This window comes from Nomascus leucogenys, chromosome 22a, assembly GCF_006542625.1.
Source record: "Nomascus leucogenys isolate Asia chromosome 22a, Asia_NLE_v1, whole genome shotgun sequence".
NCBI classification, from domain to species: Eukaryota; Metazoa; Chordata; class Mammalia; order Primates; family Hylobatidae; genus Nomascus; species Nomascus leucogenys.
Window position 1 is genome coordinate 101813785 of NC_044402.1, and position 24064 is coordinate 101837848.

A 24064-nucleotide genomic window follows, 5' to 3' on the forward strand; every position below is an offset into this window, starting at 1 on the left:
GCACCTCATATTTAAATATATAAATACATCTTCAGCAAATATGAGTATTCAAACTAAATGAGTTAAGTCTAGAAACAGCCAAAGTCTGGTTTTCTGGGCAAATGAGTTTTTGAATAAAAGTGTAGAAAAAAACTTTGAGTGCTCAGAGTTTTTTGATTTAGTCTTACAGATAAGGTGTTACGGGCCTGTATGTATGTTTGTTATATGCTGTACGCCCCAAGAGTCTTGTGTGCCAGGCATTGTTGTTAGGTACCTGCAGGGTATACAAACACAGGTAACTCTGTCCTTGCCCTGTGGAGATCAGATGGATATGATGCAGCTACTACTCACCAGGGGTTCACAGGGTGCAGGGGAGTCCGACATAGACAAGAAACAACATGAAAGGCAGATTCTGTTAAAGCGTCAGGAGACACAGGGGATGGAGAGATTAATTCAGTTTTTCCCTGAGGACATCAGACTAGAAAGGGAGGCTTGGGTTTCATCATGATAGGTCATACATGCTGGACTGAGGCATTTGCATTTTCTCCAGTAAGCGATAGCACTTCAATATTTATTAAACTGGACTTACCAGTGATGCTCTCCGAGTCTCTGTGATTGCTATTCATGAGGTTTTCTTCACCTGTTGGTGATGTAAAAATTGCATTCTGGGATTGACTCATGCAGGATCCTTTCTTGCTTTGGTTGAGAAGGACAGCTTTGGTATGAATCAGAGTAAAGGAAATCCATCAAGCCATTCAATAATGAAATGGATTTGGTCACATGGATATTTTCTTTTAGACAGATTTTCTCTGATGAGTCAAATGACATCCGTAGCAATGAGCACTCTCATGTGATTATCATACTTTGGACAGTCATGACCTAAAACAAAAACATATCAAGTGACTAGAACTCAGCATGCTCTTTAACAACAGGAATCTAATTAATCAAAATGTCCGTCATGAAAAATGTTTTTCTAATGATACATACAACATGGATAAATCTCATAATTATGCTGGAAGAAAGAAGTCAGACAAAAAAAGAGTACACAGTTTATGACTTCATTTACATAAAATTCTGGAAAATGTCCACTTATCTATAGTGACAGAAAGCAGATCAGTGGCTGCCTGGAGTTAAGGGAGGAATTACTAAGGGGCAGGAGAAGAGTTTTTGGAATGATGAATATGTTTATTATTTTGACTGTGGTGATGGTTTTACAAATGCATATCAAAAGTGGTTAAATTGTACACTTGAAATGTGTAATTTGATGCATGTTAATTATATTTAAATAAAGGTGCTTAATTTTTTAAAAAGATAACTGTTTAAAGTAATACACTAATAACATATTGTTGAGTCTATAACATGTAGAAGTAGAATGTTTTGCAGTAGCATGAAGGCCAGGAGCAGGGAAATGGGTATACTGTTGTAAGGCTTTTATATTACACATGAAATAGTAACATATGGCTTGAAGATAGACTGTGATAAGTTACAGAAGTACACCATAAACCTGAAACCAACCAATTAAAAAACTCAAGAATTACAGATAATAAACCAATGAAGACGACGAAATGGAATAATACAAAACAGGGTTTTTTAATCTTGGAAAATTAACATTTTGGGCCAGTTATTGCTCCGTCATGTGCATTGCAGGATCTTTTACCCACTAAGTGCCAGTAGAATCGCTTCCCCAGACCCTCTCCAGTTTTATCCAAAATGTCTCCAGACATTGCCAGATGTCTCCTGGTGGGGGCAAAAATCATCCCTGGGGTTGAGAACCACTGATAAAACAGATGCTCAACTTCACTCATAATTAAAACAAAAATATAAACAAAAAAAAGTTCACCCACTAGATTAGCAAACATTAAGTTTTATTATATTCTTTGCTGGAGATGGTGTGGAGAAAGAAGCACTCTTATACTCTGTTGATAAAAGTGCAAATTGGGGCTGGGCATGGTGACTCATGCCTGTAATCTCAGCACCTTCGGAGGCTGAGGTGGGCCGATCACTTGAGGTCAGGGGTTCCAGACCAGCCTGGCCAACATGGTGAAACCCTGTCTCTACTACAAATACAAAAATTAGCTGGGTGTGGTGGTAGGTGCTTGTAATCCTAGCTACTTGGGAGGCTCAAGCAGGAGAATCGCTTGAGCCTGGGAGGCAGAGGTTGCAGTCAGCCAAGATTGCACCACTGCACTCCAGCCTGGGTGACAGAGCAAGACTCTGTCTGAAAAAAAAAAAAAAAAAAAAAAAAAAAAAAGGTGCAAATTGGAACAAGCTTTCAGAAGGCTATTTGGCAATGTCTACCAAACTTTTAAATGCACACATGCTGTAACTTAACAGTTCTACCACCAGGAATTTACACAATGGATATACTCATGAAGTGTGCCAAGATGTAGGGATAAGGATGCCCATACAGTATTGGTTTGGGGGGAAAAAAAAAGCACATACCACACAACTGGAACTAAATGTCTATAAATAAATGGTTTAATAACAGTGGAACATACAAAGGAATATAATGTACTAAATATATGTACATACTTAAAAAAATCAGGAACTGTCATCAGTAAAACTGTTCAATTCTACTTATTTGGTTTGTATCAAGACAGTCTCTGCTTGGCAACTTGTGGCTTCTACTTATAGTTAATTCATTCTCATGTCTGTTCTTCACAGGCATCATAAATATTCAATGTTTTACAAGAGAGTTACCCTCAAGAAGTAGAAAGGAACAAAGTAAATAAAGGAGACTGAAAACGGTTACTGAGGCAGAAGAATAGACAAGCACTTTGAGCAAATCCTAGGGAGGAGAGTTTCAGAGATAGAATGTGAACAGAATTAAACATTATACAAAAGTCAAAGGGAAAATTTGGTTTATTAAAAAAGGTGTAAGGGACCATAAAATCAATGATAACTTTCCAGAAACCAGTTCAGCCAAGAGATTGGATCCAAAGACAGGCTGCAAGGTGTCGTTAAGTGAGATGCTAAGAGTGGAGTTTAGTGAGTACAGACCACGATTTCCCAACACCTAGACTTTCAGATCTCCACAGACTGGTAAAATTTAAAACACTTCTGTGGTTATTGGTATGGGGTTTCCATTTCTTACTAATTTCTATTACTTTGTAAATGATAAAACATTTTACTAAAGAAAAAAGAGACATAATAAATAGCAGTCCTTCCCAAAAAAGGAGTTTATTTATGTTGGAATAATAACAGCAACAACAACAATACCACACACACACACACACACACACACATATATGAGACAGGGTCTTGCTCTGCTGCTCTGTCACCCAGGCTGGTGTGCAGTGGTGCAATCATAGCTCACTATAGCCTTGAACTCCTGGCCTCAAGTGATCCTCCTGCCTCAACTCCCAAAGCACTGAGATTACAGGCATGAGCCACTGCACCCAGTCCTAATTTTTCTATATTTGAACTCAGAAAATTTTAATAAATACTTTAAGATTCTGGTACTGATACATGCTGAATAAATGTGAGTGAACCCTAAAAACATGCTAAGTGGAAGAAGCCAGCCACATGATTCCATTTATATAAAATATCCAAAATAGGCAAATCCACAATGACAAAGCCAATTAGTAGTTATCAGGAACTAGGGAGAGGGGAGAATAGGGAGTGACTGCTTAATAAGTATGGGGATTCCTTTTAGGATGATGAAAATTTGATTAATTACAGCTGGCTCGATGGCAGTGGGTTATCAGAACTTATTAACATTAGTGTCATTAAAGTTGGTATATAGTCCCTCACTGCTAAATTTGGCTTAAAAAAAATTGTTTTTAAATTTGATGAATTAGTGGTGATGGTGGCACAACACTGTAAATATACTATAATAAATTTCACTGAATTATACACTTTAAGGTGGTTAAAATGGCAAATTTTACATGTCTTTTACTGCAACTAAGTACTGTACTATATAATACAAAGTATATAATACACAATTTTAAAAGTGATAGGGAAATGCTTAGATCAATAGTCATCTCTTCCAAGTGTATTTTAAATAAAATCAGTCTTGGTAAAGAAAAAAAAGATTATATTTTATATACATAACTATTTTCTTGAAATATGTTTGCCAGTATAGTAATCTGTGTTAGCCAGTGCAACATAAAGTAAAACTCTAATATATTAATTCAGATACTTTAATTTTAATTCCAGTTGTCAAAAATTCATTTTTCATATTCCAGGAAAAGTCCATCGTATGCAACTGAATTCTTTTCCACATATCGTATTGTCCAGAATTGTCACCCCTAAACCAGTCACTATAAAGGAAATAGAATTATAATGAGTCAAACCAATAAAGCATCACACCTTGAACTTGGAAAGAAGAAGAAAGCAATCTTCCCTGAGGTACACAATCACTGGCTACCTGAGCAAAATCTGAACTAGGGCCTCTGCCAACCAAGGGGGAAATGATCATTTTTGGGTAGGGAACCAAATATCACCTGCTATGTAAGTCTTTATGTAACATATAATTTTTATCAAGGTCTTTTAAATTCTAACACTCCAAAGACCTAGATTTATAGTTTAGGAATCTAGTGAGGAACCTAGTGATACATTTTACAAAAACAGAATGGCAATGGAAATCTAAGAATAAATGTGCTAGTGTATAACCAGCTATCTAGTGAATGATCAGCAAATCATGCACTAGTTTGTAACTGTGCACTAGTTTATAAATATGCACTAGTGTATAACAGGCTATCTAGTGCATGGTCAGCAAATTTGGCCCACAGCCAACTTTGGCTTACCACCTGTTTTTTTGTTTGTTTGTTTTTGGTTTTTTTTTTTTGAGACGGAGTCTCACTCTTTCGCCCAGGCCGGACTGCAGTGGCGCTATCTTGGCTCACTGCAAGCTCTGACTCCCGGGTTCACGCCATCCTCCTGCCTCAGCCTCCCGAGTAGATGGGAGTACAGGCACCCGCCACCTTGCCCGGCTAATTTTTTTTGTATTTTTTTTAGTAGAGACGGGGTTTCACTGTGTTAGCCAGGATAGTCTCGATCTCCTGACCTCGTGATCCGCCCGCCTTGGCCTCCTAAAGTGCTGGGATTACAGGAGTGAGCCACCGCGCCCGGCCTGCCATCTGTTTTTGTACAACCTGTGAGTTAAGAATGATTTTTATACTTTCAAATGGCTGGAAGGCAAAGCATAATATTATGTAACGTGACAATTATGAAATTCAATTTCCAGTGTCCACAAAGGAAGTTTTATTGGAATACAGCCACACTTATTTAAGTATTGTCAATTGGTTACTTTCATGCTACAACAGCAGAGCTTAGTAATTTTAAGGACTTCGTAGTCCACAGAGCCTAGAATACAATGTGTCTCTTTACAGAAAAAGTTGACCAACACCTGTTCTACAGTAGAAAAATAGTTCAGTCATAAAATAACCATCTACCTAAATCAAAGATTTCCTATATTAACTTCTTAAACAGGGTCTCCTTCCATATTTACATACTTGTAATTAGATCACTATTTCCACAGAATTTAGGTAAACAACAGACTTCTACTTTCTACATCCATAAGTGCATTTAAATGTTATTTTCAATTTCTAAGAAAGCATTTTTTTTAATTTTTATTTTTTGAGATGGAGTTTCACCCTTGCTGCCCAGGTTGGAGTGCAATGGTGCGATCTCGGCTCACTGCAACCTTTGCCCCCCAGGTTCAAGCAATTCTCCTACCTCAGCCTCCCAAGTAGCTCAGATTACAGCGCCTGCCACCATGCCTGGCTAATTTTTTTATTTTTAGTAGAGATGGGGTTTCACCATGTTGGCCGAGTTGGTCTCAAACTCCTGACGTCAGGTGATCCACCCACCTCGGCCTCCCAAAGTGCTGGGATTACAGGCATGAGCCACCATGCCCCACTCCAGAAAGCATTGTTTTGTTTTGTTTTTTTAAAGTAATAAGTTATACACTTGTTTGTGAAGAGAGAAAAAGAGAGAGAGATAGTGAGGAGGGAAGGATGAAAAGGAATAGGATAAAACAAAGTATCTCTCATACTGGTCCACACTGATTCTCAAACAGAGCTGCGGTTCTTTTAATCATATCTGAATCAAAGACCACTGTGAAAATCTAATGATAATTTTGAGAACTTATGCCCACCACTCTGCTATGCACTAGCTGATTTGATTATACATTTACCATTTATTTTAGTTTCTATTTTTGTTTTTATATACATCACACAGGAACACAAAAATTATATATGATTCACCTAAGGACTCTACATCTTTGTTCTATAGCAGGGGTCCCCAGCCCCTGCGCCATAGAACTGTACCCATCTGTGGCCTGTCAGGAACCAGGCTGCACAGCATGAGGTGGGTGAGTGAAGCTTCATCTGCATTTACAGCCGCTCCCCATCACTCGCATTACTGCCTGAGCTCTGCCTCCTGTCAGATCAGCGGCAGCATTAGATTCTCACAGGAGCTCAAAACTTATTGTGAACTGTGCATGCGAGGGATCTAGGTTGCCCACTTCTTATGAGAATCTAACACCTGATGATCTGTCACTGTCTCCCATCACCTCCAGAAGGGACCGTCTAGTTGCTGGAAAATAAGCTCAGGGCTCCCACTGATTCCACATTATGGTGAGTTGTATAATTATTTCATTGCATATTACAGTGTAATAATAATAGCAATAAAGTGCACAATAAATGTAAAGTGCTTGAATCATCCCCAAACCACCCTCCCCGTCTCCACTGGTCCGTGGAAAAATTGTCTTCCACGAAACCAGTCCCTGATGGCAGAAAGGTTGAGGCCTCTGTTCTAGAAAACTGCTTTTTAAATTAACTTTGGAGGTTTTGTTAATGGTTTAGTCTTAATTCTTGCATACCAGAATAGAGAAAACCAAGTTGAACTAAGAACTAAGTCCATCTAAGGAGTCATACCACAAAAATGCTGACTTCCAGGGCAATTCAGGAACCTGTTCAGCTTGCAGACTGTGCACCAGGTCAAGGGTGATCTGGCAATGGTATGCTCTTCCTGGGGACTTTTTAGATCTAAATAAGCCCTTTGGATATGCCCTGTCTAAATCTGAGCTCCTCAGAAAGATCAGTTTGGAGTAGCAGTACTGAACATAGTACCATGGATGTGGCCTGACATTAAACAAGTCTGAATTTTAACCTTATTTACTGCTTTTCTGACCTTGGGCCCATTATTTAACATTTGTGAGTCTCATTCCTCATTTTCAAGATGGGGATATTAATAACTACCCTTTATAAGAAGGGTCAGACATGAGAATTAAATAAAAATGACAAATTCCTAGTTTGGTACCCAACATACAGTAGACACTCAAATGCACACTCCTGTCAGCTCCCTCCTAGCTCTCAGGCCTGAGAAAAAGATGACGTCTTCTGTCTAATATTTCTTTTTTATTAAGTTCTAGGGTACATGTGCACAATGTATAGGCTTGTTACATATGTATCCATGTGCCATGTTGGCGTGCTGCACCCATTAACACATCATTTACGTTAGGTATATCTCCTAACGCTGTCCCCCCCCTCCCCCCACCCCACAACAGACCCCGGTGTGTGATGTTCCCCACTGTGTCCAAGTGTTCTCATTGTTCAATTCCCACCTATGAGTGAGAACATGCAGTGTTTGGTTTTCTGTCCTTGTGATAGTTTGCTCAGAATGATGGTTTCCAGCTTCATCCATGTCCCCACAAAGGACATGAACTCATTCTTTTTTTATGGCTGCATAGTATTCCATAGTGCGTATGTGCCACATTTTCTTAATCCAGTCTATCACTGATGGACATTTGGGTCGGTTCCAAGTCTTTGCTATTGTGAATGGTGCCGCAACAAACACAGGTGTGCATGTGTCTGTATAGCAGCATGATTTATAATCCTTTGGAATATATACCCAGTAATGGGATGGCTGGGTCAAATGGTATTTCTAGTTCTAGATCCTTGAGGAATCACCACACTGTCTTCCACCATGGTTGAACTAGTTTACAGTCCCATCAACAGTGTAAAAGTGTTCCCATTTCTCCACATCCTCTCCAGCACCTGTTGTTTCCTGACTTTTTAATGATGGCCATTCTAACTGGTGTGAGATGGTATCTCATTATGGTTTGCATTTCTCTGATGGCCAGTGATGATGAGCATTTTTTCATGTGTCTGTTGGCTGCATAAATGTCTTCTTTTGAGAAGTGTCTGTTCGTATCCTTCGCCCACTTTTTGATGGGGTTGTTTGATTTTTTCTTGTAAATTTGTTTTAGTTCTTTGTAGATTCTGGATATTAGCCCTTTGTCAGATGAGTAGGTTGCAAAAATTTTCTCCCATTCTGTAGGTTGCCTGTTCACTCTGATGGTAGTTTCTTTTGCTGTGCAGAAGCTGTTTAGTTTAATGAGATCCCATTTGTCTATTTTGGCTTTTGTTGCCATTGCTTTTGGTGTTTTAGACATGAAGTCCTTGCCCATGCCTATGTCCTGAATGGTATTGCCTAGGTTTTCTTCTAGGGTTTTAATGGTTTTAGGTCTAACATTTAAGTCTTTAATCCATCTTGAATTAATTTTTGTATAAGGTGTAAGGAAGGGATCCAACTTCAGCTTTCTACATATGGTTAGCCAGTTTTCCCAGCACCATTTATTAAATAGGGAATCCTTTGCCCATTTCTTGTTTTTGTCAGGTTTGTCAAAGATCAGATGGTTGTAGATGTGTGGTATTATTTCTGAGGGCTCTGTTCTGTTCCCTTGGTCTATATCTCTGTTTTGGTATCCATACCATGCTGTTTTGGTTACTGTAGACTTGTAATATAGTTTGAAGTCAGGTGGCATGATGCCTCCAGCTTTATTCTTTTGGCTTAGGATTGTCTTGGCAATGTGGGCTCTTTTTTGGTTCCATATGAACTTTAAAGTAGGTTTTTCCAATTCTGTGAAGAAAGTCATTGGTAGCTTGATGGGGATGGCATTGAATCTATAAATTACCTTGGGCAGTATGGCCATTTTCACAATATTGATTCTTCCTATCCATGAACATGGAATGTTCTTCCATTTATTTGTGTCCTCTTTTATTTTGTTGAGCAGTGGTTTGTAGTTCTCCTTGAAGGTCCTTCACATCCCTTGTAAGTTGGATTCCTAGGTATTTTATTCTTTTTGAAGTAATTGTGAATGGGAGTTCACTCATGATTTGGCTCTCTGTTTGTCTGTTATTGGTGTATAGGAATGCTTGTGATTTTTGCACATTGATTTTGCATCCTGAGACTTTGCTGAAGTTGCTTATCAGCTTAAGGAGACTTTGGGCTGAGACGATGGGGTCTTCTAAATATATAATCATGTCATCTCCAAACAGGGACAGTTTGACTTCTTCTTTCCTAATTGAATACCCTTTATTTCTTTCTCTTGCCTGATTGCCCTAGACAGAACTTCCAACACTATATTGAATAGCAGTGGTGAGAGAGGGCATCCCTGTCTTGTGCCAGTTTCCCTTTGTGGGTAACCCAACCTTTCTCTCTGGCTGCCCTTAACATTTTTTCCTTCATTTCAACTTTGGTGAATCTGACAATTATGTATCTTGGAGTTGCTCTTCTCGAGGAGTATCTTTGTGGCATTCTCTGTATTTCCTGAATTTGAATGTTGGCCTGCCTTGCTAGGTTGGGGAAGTTCTCCTGGATAATATCCTGAAGAGTGTTTTCCAACTTGGTTCCATTCTCCCCATCACTTTCAGGTACACCAATCAGACGTATATTTGGTCTTTTCACATAGTCCCATATTCCTTGGAGGCTTTGTTCATTTCTTTTTACTCTTTTTTCTCTAAACTTCTCTTCTCGCTTAATTTCATTCATTTGTTCTTCAATGAGTGATACCCTTTCTTCCACTTGATCGAATTGGCTACTGAAGCTTGCACATGCGTCACATAGTTCTTGTGCCATGGTTTTCAGCTCCCTCAGGTCATTTGAGGTCTTCTCTGTGCTGTTTATTCTAGTTAGCCATTTGTCTAATTTTTTTTCAAGGTTTTTAGCTTCTTTGCGATGGGTTCAAACATCTTCCTTTAGCTTGGAGAAGTTTGTTATTACTGTCAACTTGTCAAAGTCATTCTCCATCCAGCTTTGTTCTGTTGCTGGCGAGGAGCTGCATTCCTTTGGAGGAGAAGAGGCACTCTGATTTTTGGAATTTTCAGCTTTTTTGCTCTGGTTTCTCCCCATCTTTGTGGTTTTATCTACCTTTGGTCTTTGATCATGGTGACCTAGAGATGGGGTTTTGGTGTAGATGACCTTTATGTTTGTTAGTTTTCCTTCTAACAGTCAAGAGCCTCAGTTGCAGGTCTGTTGGAGTTTGCTGGAGGTCCACTCCAGACCCTGTTTGCCTGGGTATCACCAGCGGGGGCTGCAGAACAGCAAATATTGCAGAACAGCCAATGTTGCTGCCTGATCCTTCCTCTGGAAGCTTCGTCTCAGAGGGGTACCCGACTGTATGAGGTGTCAGTCAGCCCCTACTGGGAGGTGTCTCCCAGTTAGGCTACTTGGGGGTCAGGGACTCACTTGAGGAGGCAGTGTGTCTGTTCTCAGATCTCAAACTCCGTGCTGGGAGAACCACTATTCTCTTCAAAGCTGTCAGACGGGGACGTTTAAGTCTGCAGAAGTTTCTGCTGCCTTTTGTTCAGCTATGCCCTGCCCGCAGAGGTACTAGTCTACAGAGGCAGGCAGGCCTCCTTGAGCTGCGGTGGGCTCCACTCAGTTTGAGCTTCCCGGCTTCTTTGTTTACCTACTCAAGCCTCAGCAATGGCGGACGCCCCTCCCCCAGGCTCGCTGCCACCTTGCAGTTCCATCTTGGACTGCTGTGCTAGCAGTGAGCAAGGCTCTGTGGGCGTGGGACCCTCCGAACCAGGCGTGGGATATAATGTCCTGGTGTGCCCTTTGCTAAGACTGTTGGAAAAGTGCAGTACTAGGGTGGGAGTGTCCCGATTTTCCAGGTACCGTCTGTCATGGCTTCCCTTGGCTAGGAAAGGGAATTCTTAGACCCTTTGCGCTTCCCAGGTGAAGCGATGCCCTGCCCTGCTTTGGCTCACCCTCCGTGGGCTGCACTCACTGTCCAACAAGCCCCAGTGAGATGAACCTGGTACCTCAGTTGGAAATGCAGAAATCACCTGTCTTCTGCGTCGCTCACGCTGGGAGCTGTAGACTGGAGTTGTTCCTATTTGGCCATCTTGGAACCCCTCCCTGTCTAGTATTTCTTAAATTTCTGGCTCAACAGCCAACTGTGTACCCAGAATGACTACCACGTTTAAGTATGGAGTAGATGCAGTCTGAGGATTACCTCTGAGTAATCTTCACATAGAAGGACATAAGGACTAAGAAACCGTGCTCCTGCTAATAAAGTTTCAAGTGCCATAAAGCTGGGATTATCAAGAGTGATGATTCCTAAAGCTCATTCCTTCATGGGTCTGAGGAAGGTTTGCTAATAACAAAAAAGTCTTAACTATACTTAGCATCTTTCTCCATAGCAGTGTGGCTATACATTTCCTATTGCTGCTACAACAAATTACCACAAACTTAGTGGCTTAAAATAACACCAATTTATGATCTTACAGTTCTGGAGGTCAGAAAAATGAAAAGGTTTCAATGGACCAAAACCAAGGTGTTAGAAGGGTTATGCCACCTCCCTCTGGAGGCTCCAGGGAAAAATCATTCCCTTGCCTTTTCTAGCTTTTAGAGTTGTATTACTTGGCTCAGGGTCTCTTCCACCATCTTCTACGCCAGCAGCATAGCATCTTCAAGTTTCTCTCTGCTTCTACTGTCACACTGCCTTCTTCTGCTGTCAAGTCTCCTTTGCCTCACTCCTATAAGGACACCTGTGATTACATTTAAGGTCAAACTGGATAATCCAGCTAATCTTCCATCTCAAGATCCTTAATGTAGCCATGTCTGCAAAGCCCTTTTGGTATATAAGGTAATATTCACAGGATCCAGGGGATCAAGAACTGCATATCTTTGAGGGCCAGTATTCAGCCTACCTCAGTGGTTAAGAATGTGGATTCTGGAACTAGAGTGCCTAAATTTGAACTCCAGCCTCACCACTTACTGGTTGGGTGATCTTGGACAAACTACTTGACCTCATTTTTTCATCTGTTAAGTGGGCCTAATAACAGGATCTACTTTATGGGGATTAAGTGAATTATGAGAGGATAATAGTAGCAGCTACCTCAGAGGGTTATTGGGAAATAACATGAGTTAATACATGTAAAGGTCTTAGAATAATGTCTTAGAATATAGTAAATGCTATGCAAGTACTGGTTATTATTAGTATTTCTATCACCAAAGTACTATTTTATAATAATAATTATTATTATTGTTATTGTACCTTACACAATGTTGGGCACAACCTACGGCCTACTCTCAATTGCTTGATAGCATCTTCTTTCAAACTAAGAAAGAATTTACTTCCTGCCTTCTGATGAGTGACGTTAGCTTAGTGTGATTAATCATTCTCTTCCTGTCTCTCGGATGCATGAATAAACCAAAAGCTTACACAGAGTCCTAAATGCAGTAGAAACTAAACTTTGGCAAACACAAATGACACATTTTCAGTGCCTTTCCTAGTCTGTGCACACATATTCTGTGCACTTTTTTCAGGGCCATCTACTTTCTTTGCTGGATCTTTATTCAGTCTTTTTAGGAACAACTTCACTGCTTTTCTTTATAAAACAACCAATCAGGCATGTATTATTTAACAAGAAGCCAGCCTTTGTAATTCATGCACATTAAGAAGAAAATAAAGCAAAATAACCAAGTAACTTATTTTAAGAAGCATGAGACTTAAAAAGAACAACCAAAACACGTCATTGGCATAAATATTGCTGGCAGGACACAACATGGCTAATGACTTAGATAGTTTAGCCCAGCCATGGAACTAATTGGTCAACAGTGAATGCCTAAATATAGGCCCTGTGCCTAAAAAATATCTTGCTACTTCCTTAAAACAGGATACTCTGGCCAAAACAGCCTTATTGAGAAGGCTAAAACAACTCTGGGAAAGTTCACCTCTGCTGGGCGTGGAGCCTGGGATTGCAAAAAATGCAATTATTTAGTGAAACATTTACACTGGAAATATATTCAAAATTTTTATTTTATAAGCAATACTTTGGGGATTAATTTAAAACACATGTGGGCTGCTGAAATGCATGCAGGAACAGTGCCAATCACCAATTCAGCAATAGCTCTCTTAGGCAGTGGCAACCTAATCAGGACAAAAGATAAGCTAATTTAAAAAATGATAATTTACCATGTCCTTATATAAAATAATATATTTTTGACAAAGACAGAGACTCACTAATTTTAATGTATCTGGCTACGCTACAGATAAAGTTTACCAAAAAACCACAGTAATTTACAAACCAGATATTAAACCACTTAAAGACTATCATGGCTTCAGTGCTAAGAGCTGAAAAAAAGGCAGGAGGAGCATCACCAGCAAAACCCAGCCTGGACTGTAAGCAGCAGACCTCAGGAACGCAGAGGCCACATATCACTATCCAGCTGCACCGATGCTGTGGGAAAGCTACACTGGCTACATTCAGCACAACTGTTCTATCAGCAATTGTAAAGTTGACCCTGAGGAAATAGGATTTGTGACCAGCAAATATTTTGTCCCTCTTTTTAATTGCCATTTGACTTAAAGATAAGTAGGGTGTTCAGAATATGAAATATATGGAGGTCGCTCTACTTACAAACAGGCTGCATTCCAAAAGGCTGTTAAATCCATTCATTTAAATGTCCAAAACCATGCGTGAGATTTAGGTTTATGGGGTCAGTATTTCCTCCTAGTTGAATATTTTGGGCATTTTAAAAACTGCCCTGTTTGTTTATAATGAATATCTGCTGAGGCAGGCAACCCCTCCCTGACACAATCTTCACCAACAGGAAAGGGGTGGTAACCTCTGGCAGCTAAGGAATCCCTATCAGAGCTTCACCTGCAGATTAGAAAAGGCCTTGAACCCATGGTGCCAACGGCGGTTTTTGATAAGTTTCCACGGCAGCACTTTAATTCACCATGCTTAAAGTTCTTGAACTCCTAACCTTCACCTTTGACTAAACAGGCATTCCACTTTAACAACAATCCTCTGCCAAAACCATTTCAGTCAGTCACATTTCTTCACCTCTGGCTGATTGTCAGCTGCATGGGTACATCTTTTGTCACACATCATGGGACTGCCCTTCATAATCATTCTTTTTTTTTTTTTTTTTGAGACCAAGTCTCACTCTTTCGCCCAAAATGAACTGCAGTGGCGCAATCTCGGCTCACTGCAACCTCCACCTCCCGGGTTCACGCCATTCTCCTGCCTCAGCCTGCTGAGTAGCTGGGACTACAGGCGTCTGCCACCGCGCCCGGCCAATTTTTTGTATTTTTAGTAGAGACGGGGTTTCACCGTGTTAGCCAGGATGGTCTCGATCTCCTGACCTCGTGATCCGCCCGCCTCAGCCTCCCAAAGTGCTGGGATTACAGGCATGAGCCACCGCGCCCGGCCCATAATCATTCTTATCCTCCATTGATATATTTAAATCGGTGTTTCTCACTGTCAAATTTTTACACAATTTCTACTTTTGTGCCTAGTAATCTATCACTAGCACTGCTTTCAGGGACAAAAATGGGATTTGTAATACAGAATACCTCAAAACTATGCACATATAAAACAAACATGTTATAAATAATAATAATGGCCGAGTTAAAATATTCATCTGTTGGTGATCAGCACAGCTAAATCCCCTGCTCTGGAGTATACTTTGTCCCTATCCATAAAGTTCATAAGTTACAAGTTTTAAGCAGAAGAGTTTCAAAGGATTTATAATACCATGTAAAGACTTTCTGTCCTACAGATTTACACCCTAAAATCATGATATTTTTGGATTATAGAATAAAAGAACACCAAACTCTTAAAGAAATTGCATAAGCAACTGAATAAGCAATATCAACATGTTTTCAAACTATACTTCTGGACAGGAATTCTATCTTTTGCTTGATGTCCCAGAGTGACAGTATCAAAGGAGATAGGAGATATATAAAAATGCTTAATACAGCATTGCCTAATATTTATACATCTCTAGTTTTAGGCTTTGTCCCATCATCCATTTGTTTTCAAATTCACTGTTTCTATAAAAGGTCATGATTGGCTTAGAAATCTGAATAACAAAGCAAATTATTATTTGCCAGTCAAAAATAATTTAGTGATGGTCATATGTAGTTTAGTCAAAGGAAATAAGATAGCTCAATAATATTAAAAGTAAACCTCAAACAGGTCTACCTGAAGTCTACTTCAGTCTCACATTCATAAGGCATTCTTGATTTCTTTCTTTCTTTTTTTTTTTAATTTGAGACAGGGTCTTACTCTGTTGCCCAGGTTGGAGTGCAGTGGCATGATCTCTACTCACTGCAACCTTCGCCTCCTGGCTCAAGCGATCCTCCCACCTCAGCCTCCCAAGCAGCCTGGACTATGGGCACCTGCCACCATGCCCAGCTAATTTTTGTATGTCTTTGTCTCTACAACATGGTTATACCATGTTGTCCAGGCTGATCTCGAACTCCTGAACTCAAGTGATCTGCCTGCCTTGGCCTCCCAAAGTGCTGGGTTTACAGGCAAGAGCTACCATGCCTGGCCTTGATTTATTTCTTTAAAAGAAAGAGCAACTTGACATGAACTCTACCTGAAATTCTGTAGTCTCTTAAGTGAGCAATATCTTCACTCTGCCATTTGGCATAAAAGCTACCCAAGACTATATAATAATATTCAAATCTAACATTGCAAAAGCCTTTTCAAGATAGATTTTCTTATAACTTTTCAAGAATGGAGACTGAGTTTAGTATGCATTATTTAAATATTTGAAAGTTAGATTAATGGAGAAAATAAGTGATAATAAAAGTTATTATTACCAAATCATACCTAACAAAGTACACATTTTATTATCTTAACAGCTGACAATAGTGCTTCTTTTAGGAAAGAAATACGTTTTGTTTGGGAAAAGACTCTTAAGGTAGAAGGTAAGGCCTCATAGCATCAAAAAGAAAGCTAAACTGCTCTGCAAGAGACAGGGAAATAACTGTTTTTTCTTTCTCCTAAAAGGGAGAGGGAAGAGAGAGAGGTCTCATGGAGACGGCAGGAGCTCAGAGAGAACACCAGGAATCTGCAGAAATCATAGGGAGGGTTTTGGCTTTCCCATATGAAACCTTCACATGCAACTGAAGGTTTACGGCAACTATTTCACTCTTGAAAGGTCTGGACACTCAGCTGACACTTGGGTTAGACATATTAAAATATTACTTCACAAGGGCAGTTGCTGTCAATAATTTATATTCCAGGATATTAATAAAATATCATAGTTACCATATTTTTTATTTTTCAACAGAAAATTATGTCCTTTTGACTAAAGTAACAATTAAAAAAGGAAAAAAAACAAGTATACGTCTTCAAAAATGAGTAATGCAGAGTAAATGGCATAATAGAATTCATGGATTTCCTGTTCTCTTAACCAAAAATGGGGGAAAACATCTCAAGCAGAGGTATTTTATACAATAGAATCTGTGGATACTAAAATATGTACTATACTTCTAGAACCAAATAAATCCTTCCTGAACAAGTCAGAAAGAATTTTCTTTCAATGATGGCTGGCAAAATTTAGGCACTAGTTTCAATAAAAGGACACCATTGGCCAAAAACCCGGAAATACTTCACAGAAGATTAGAAACAGACTGAACCGATGACAATTGTGCTAACAGATTTAAGAATATTTCTGTATAATCTGCTCTTCAGAATTTATCCTCAAATCAAATAGCTAGGAAGACCCCTTGAAATGGCACTTTCACATAGCAGTAAGGAAAATACAAATTTTAAAAACAGCAACAAATCAAGAAGAGGTAGAAAATCTATGTCCTCATTTCTCTTTGTCCTCTCTAACAATAAAACACAAATTTGCTTTTGGTGGCTTAAGATGATTCTAAATCCTTCAGTTCTTTAAAAATTATAGTCCTTAAGGCCTTCAGAAGCAGAAGTCCCCATATGATCAGTGTCAAAAGGAAAACTATAGGCAATATGGCTCTTCAAGTCAACGAAGTAATCAGTGGCACCAGGACATGCAATCTTATATGACCAGAACAGAGGGTAACTTAAAATGGCGGTGAGTGATGGTCAGGATGGAGGAATATTATAAACACATATAATTCTAGATTTATTCTAGAATTATCTGCATATTAAAGACATACCTATTTTAGTAATGTAATTCTACCAGGCGAGAGACTTTGTAATTACAGTATGTTTAGACATAAGACTCATTGTTTTTCAAAACCAGTTGTCACAAACAACTCAAGGGCTTCGAAGATAAGGTTACTTTTTGAGGGAGAATTAACATGCAGTAGACGCCTTTGGTTTGCCCATGAAATTCAGGGCAAATAAGAACAGGTAAATTTTTTGAGATATGGCTACCGGCTATCTGCAATCCAGGAGGTTATTAGATTCAGAGCTTGAAGGCTATAGTAAATAGGAGGCTGTGGAAATCTGGGAACTCTCTTCCTCTACCTGCCTTTAATGGCTATTCTCTCCAATTCTTCAGGATTCTCTCATGGGCCCTCTCTCTCTCCTTTCTCTCCTCTGGAATCTCATCTACTTCAAAGGCCTCAATTTCCAACTACACTATAGTTACTCTCCAAGTCTCTATATTCAACCCAAATTGGCATTTTGTGACTTTATACTGGAAATCTCGGTATCAATTTATAATCATTACCATAAATCCACCATATTCTAAACTGAACTCATTTTTCCTCCTCCCATTAAATGTTTTTTTCTCCTTCACTAACTAGTTGATATCACCAATTCACCTGATCAGCAGAGTCAAAAATCTAAGAGTCATCCTTCCTTTCCTAAATACCTGCTTTCTATATAGTCACCAGTTCTGTCAATTTATTCTTCAAGCCTATTGCTATGGCCCTAGTTTAATCCTTCTCTGTCCCTGGCTATAGTTTCCTACCATGTCCTCCAGTCTTAACCCTCTCTACTCTGAGCTGATGTGGCTCTTAGAACGCATACTGCTATTCTGCACACCCTCCCCACTCTCAGCATACCGGTCCTTATGCTTCAAATGTCCTCTACCTCTAAATGTACACACAAACCTAGCAACTTGGTTTTTCATGCAGACTTTCTTATAAGGGAAAAATACACTAACTCTATGGGGACCAAAATATGTAGTCCACTTGGCAGTTGTACTGTATATTAAGATCACACATCCTGGCTTATTATTCTTTAATGTGTTTGATTAGTGTATCATTTTCTTAGGGCCTTATCAACTCAGTACAGTGAGAAAACTTCAGTTTCCAGACCTACACAATTGAAGAGGAGACACCACTGATCTGTAACTTTTCCTGAGCAAAAGGAACTAGCTCCTTGACACTGAAAGCAAAAATCAAAACATTTTAGTGAAATTCGTGACTTTACTGAACAATACAACAAATGAAACTAGCACTCAGAAGGTTTCTAAGACCAGCTAATTATGGTAAACAATTTATGATAAAGACACAAGAGCCTTCTGTGTTTCAAATGAAATGCGTATGATAAAGAAATATGTACCCAATTCTGTTGCAAATCAGTCTTTCCCAGTAATAATAGCCGACTGAGTACTTACTAGGTGCCAGGCATCATGTTAAATGCTTTCTGTGTATGATCACCTCCTTTAATCCTCACAATTCCATGAGGTGAATGTTATTACTGTCATCATTTTACAGACAAGAAAATTAAGGCTTAGAGGTTAATTACTTGTCCATATTAAGAGCCAGGAATCGAACCCAACTATGTTTTTCCAAAGCTGAGGCCTCTATCCTCTGAGCTTTACTAGCAAGGGACTGGAGTGTGAGGATAGGAGTGTGTGTGTAGTCTGCAAAAGCCTCAGGTAATTCTACTACAATCCTATGTCTCTACACCACTTTTTAAAAACACATAGTGGTTACTAAATATAGAAGAAGAAGAAAAAAACCAAGTAATCTGCTCCCCCCAACCATTTGTTCTTGAGCAATTTATATTTGCTTTTAGAAATGACTTATCTGGTTCCAGAGTTGGGTGTATTTACAGTGAGGCAGAATAATCTGTGTGTGTGTTGTATGTACATCACACGATTCTTAATGAGACAACTCCAAATCTGACTTTGGTTCTGTTTTTAAGTGGGTAATTCTACAATATGAAGAAAATAATACAGATGTATTACCATAAATTGGGAGGCATTCTGTTACTTGTTTTGACCTGCTAAAAGTAGTAAATGGAACATAGATAAAAAATAAATCTCTATTCCAATAAATTAAGTCTACCTCTATCTTAGTATCTTGCAAATGACAGGCATTCAATAAATATCTGTTAAATGAATGAATCAGGCTGTAGTCAAATTACGTCCTTGTAGTCTATAGTAGGGAGGAAAATGAACTACATAAGAACATGAGACTGTTAGAACATGTGGAAATGGAAAGCTTTCTTAGCCTAATTTACAAAAGTCTACATAGGTCTCTCATGGGTTTCAGTAAAGTACGTGTACATGCAGGGCTATACCAACTAAGCTCATCAGTTACTTTGAAGGTGCAAACATTCCCTAGAGATGGGATTGACAACATGGTGGCAAAAATACCACAAAATCTTTAACACTTTTTTTCTTTTTTTTTGGTTTTCCATAGTTTTCTTATTTTAAAAAACATTGATGGTAAGATGTTTTCCTCCTGAAGTTAATACATGATAACGAGGAAAGTCCAATAAACTGCCATGGGAGGAAAAAAAAAGTCCTTAGGCCAGATAGAAAATAATTTCATGACTCAGGATCATTACTAAGAAGATCAATTACTGTATTATAATATAATGACTACAGTGATATCCTCCAGGATTATAAACTTTTAAAGAGCTTTTTCTGGGTAGTGTAGCCAAGATGGCAAAATAGAAAATAACCCGCTCATATCTAGCCCCCAACAAGTCTGCACCCATCCACAGTTAAAGAACTCTTTCTCCCTATACTAAATAATCCCAAATTGCTATTTTTTTTTAAGATTTTAAGCCCATTTCTAATTTTGTTTCCTCCCACACTGTGAGGCTATCAACTACTACACTTTACTGTTGCTAGCTTGCCTCTCCCCTTTCTAACTCGCTGTTGGCTGAGAAACCAGATAACCAGGTTATCAGAACACCCATAAGGTGTCTGTTGACTAAATTCCAGGACCTGTTTTTCTGCCCTTGGCTGGTTTCCCAAATACCTCTTTCTTTCATCCCTCCAGCACCAGGGATTTAGCTGGCTTTCTCCTCCTCCTTTGGCACTGTCAGCAAGTGCTTTTCTCACCTGGTGTTCTTTTACCTAGCCTAGCTATGAACATGAACACACTCTGTCCTTTCTTAACTGTCTCCCAAGAAAAGACAGCTCTTCCTCTATTCTTTTGTGAGAATTTTACTGTTAATTTTACTGCTAGGGGAAATATAAAGTGGATTATAAATACGGAAAAAAGGTTCAGGAAATCTTAACATTCCTCACTGTAATTTTTGCTTTTAACCCATTTATGCCTACTGTTCCATTACTGGAATGCTAAGCTTGTGGGAGTTATATCCTGCTGCTCAAGGTCATCGCCAAAGTCTGATTTTTCACACAAAAAATTTGCAACCTCTGGCATAAATGTGTTAATCAGTGTTTACTGACTCCCTTTCTTGGATGATCCCAGAAGATGGCTGCCCACTAGTCATTTCTCCCTCACTACACTGCAAGTTCCTCAAAGGAAGGGACCTTATTTTTGTATGTCCAAACCTAACAGCAACTGACACACAGTAGTCTTGCAAAATACATGCCTACTACCTAGAAGCTTAATCATTAAAAATATCAATACACTGAGTTACAGAAGTAATTTTATGAACAAAGTTGATATTAATACATTTTCAATACAACATCAACTAAATGAATTGCCTTGAAAAACACAGTTAAGCTAAGATTGAATATTCTAAAGAAAAACACTTAAGTGCTTTATGAAAAAATCTGCATAAAAGAGTTTGGTGTTAAAAGGGTGCTTTATCATTTTTATAGCAATGACACACTATACACTTTCCTGTAATAACTAAAAAGAACTAGTTGTCAGTCTCATAGGAAAGCCAAAACTGAACATTCATTTGGCTCATTGCTTAGTTTTATCACAATTTCCACTAAGCATTTGCAGCTGATCATGAATGCATTTAAAATAAGCTCCACATCAAATGAGAAATGGTCAGATATCTTCTTTTAAAAACTCACAATTGCTAATAAAAGCTTCATTTGTAGTCTTTCAATTTTGTAACTAAAAACAAAACAAAGGCAAATTCAGTGGTTTGGCCTAGTACTTGCTGAGAAAGTTAAGAATGGTTGAAATGTTTTTTTAGTTGTTAAATTACATGCTTTGGGAATAGTAGTAGCATCTCAGAGGCATGTTAGTTGGTTTCTAGTCTCCTCCTCCTCCTCCTCCTTTCTTCCTCCAGACTGTGCTCTTTCTTTTTTTTACTTTTCTCCCCTGAGACAGAGTCTTGCTCTGTCAACCAGGCAGGAGTGCAGAGGCGCGATCTCGGCTCACTGCAACCTCCGTCTCCGGGGTTTAAGCGACTCTCCTGCCTCAGCCTTCAGAGTAGCTGGGATTACAGGCGTCTGCCACCACGCCCAGCTAATTTTTGTATTTTTAGTAGAGATGGGGTTTCACCACATGTTGGCCAGGCTGGTCTTGAACTCCTGACTTCGTGATCCACCCACCTGGGCCTCCCAAAGTGCTGGGATTACAGGCGTGAGCCACCGTGCCCGGCCGATGGTGTGCTCTTTCTAAACCAACAAACTTCCTTTTGTTTCAACTTACACCACTGGCCTGAATAACCCCAAAGAGAGGTGCCTATGGTGGAAAGCGATAAGAGCAGAGGGCAGGCCAGGCGCGGTGGCTCACGCCTGTAATCCCAGCACTTTGGGAGGCCGAGGCGGGCAGATCATGAGGTCAGGAGAGCGAGACCATCCTGGCTAACACGGTGAAACCCCGTCTCTACTAAAAATACAACAAATTAGCTGGGCGAGGTGGCGGGCGCCTGTAGTCCCAGCTACGCGGGAGGCTGAAGCAGGAGAATGGCGTGAACCCGGGGGGCGAAGCCTGCAGTGAGCCGAGTTCGCACCACTGCACTCCAGCCTGGGCAACAGCGAGACTCCGTCTCAAAAAAAAAAAAAAAAAAGAGCAGAGAGCAGAGATTTGATGCTTGGACCCCAAACATGATTTACTTTACAAAAATGATGAATTTTTAAGCAATCAATTTTCTAAATTGACCTGCATTTTAAATATAAAGAGGCAGTTAACTTCTCCTGAAAAGGTTACAACACCATGTGGAATAGGGATGCTGCAGATTCAGTCATCACCTGTGGGCCTCACTCCACAGGCACGCCCCCCGTTATAATCTTAAACATCTTTTCTTTTCTCAGACAATTCCATACCACATCTTTTCTCACTTATCTCTGACTCTCTATCTGTTCTCCATTTCTCTTATTCTCATTCCTCCCACTGATAAATCCACGTAATCTATAGCTAGCTTTCGCCCCAAACTGAGAATTATGGACAAACATAATCTCAGTTATGCACTTGCACACTTGTTGATCAGAGTGTAAATTAGTATTCCTCTTAGAGAAAGAACTGGGTGGCTGGAAGACAGAAAGGAGAGAGAAACTTACTTTTTATTACATACCTTTCAATTTTTCTACCATGTGTATATGTATACCCAGTTAAAAAGTAATTAAATATAACTCAACAGTCCTCTTCCTGCCTTCTCTAAACCTTGCCCCATTAATTATCCCTATCCTCCATCAGTTTCACCTTCTTCTTTGGCTTATTAAACATGCTCAAATTCTTTTATTTTATTAAAAACTACCTTAAAAAACCCCTACCTTTCCCAAGTCTTTGAGTTCCCCTCTACCTACCCTCTGTCCTTACCCAAGGTTCTTCAAATACTCTCATTTTGTCTCTCCCACCTCTCATTCATACCTCAACCCCACTACAACCTGATTTCATCCGAAACCACCCTCCTTGGGTCATCAACAGTCCCTGCTAATCAATCCAATCATGACTTAATTGTTATCTCATGTCATCTCTGGTTTATACTGTTGACTACTCCCTATTTCAACTTCCCTTCCTTGGCTCTCCTGGATAGAGAGAGATCTTACAATGCTCATTCTCAAACTTCTCACTGGATCATCCCATTCCCTCCCCTTGATCCTTAAATGTTAGTGTTTTCCAGAGTTCCAGCTGTGACCACATTTTGTATTGTTCTTGTTGTAGTTGCTTTTTCATTACCTTTTTGCCAACCAACCACTACCACAGATTAAATTATCTTTTTAGTGTTAGTGACTCCCAGTCTGGCTCTTCAGACAGACTTCTTGACTCCACTCGAATTTCCCACAGGCTGACTATGATCCACTGAATATTAGATTCCTCCATCCCTCATCCTGTCACATCCAATCCATTAACAAATCCTGTACACCCTACTACCAATATATCCCTCAAATCTACTCACTTTTCTCCATCTTCTCTTCCACCATCCTAGTTCAAGCCATCATCATCTCTTAGACTATGAACCAACAAACCTCCTAACAAGGCTCCATGCTTAATCATGGCCTTAAACAGGGTTCTTCTCCATTCTCTATAAGCAGCAAGAATAGTGTTTTTAAAGCTAAACTCCTTCTTAAAAAAATCCAGGGCGGCCGCAGTGGCTCACGCCTGTAATCCCAGCACTTTGGGAGGCCAAAGTGGGCAGATCACTTGAGTTCAGGAGTTCGAGATCTGCCTGGACAACATGGTAAAACCCCATCTCTACAAAAACATACAAAAATTAGCGGGCATGGTGGCACGTGCCTGTAGTCCCAGCTACTTGGGAGCCTGAGGCAAAAGAATTGCTTGAACCTGGGAAGCAGAGGTTGCAGTGAGCCGAGATCGCACCACTGCCCTCCAGCCTGGGTGACAGAGTGAGACTCTGTCTCAAAAAAATAAATAAATAATAAAAAAAAATAAATAATGCTTTAAAAATCCAAAGGTTCTCATAGTACCGACAATAAAACCACACCTCTCATCACAGTCTGTGAGGTCTGGCCTAGTCTGGCCCCTGCCTGCTTC

General features: G+C 39.6%; 1 protein-coding gene across 4 annotated transcripts in view; it reads right to left on the reverse strand.

Moving 5' to 3' along the window:
• Positions 1–24064, reverse strand: part of TRAK2 (trafficking kinesin protein 2) — a 90885-nt gene that overhangs the window by 58779 nt on the left and 8042 nt on the right. For all 4 annotated transcript variants that reach the window (XM_030803951.1, XM_030803949.1, XM_030803950.1 and 1 more), the window contains exon 2: positions 569–858. In XM_030803951.1, the coding sequence (XP_030659811.1) occupies positions 569–659 (91 nt within the window). In that variant the 5' untranslated portion in view covers positions 660–858. The remainder of the gene's footprint in view (positions 1–568; positions 859–24064) is intronic.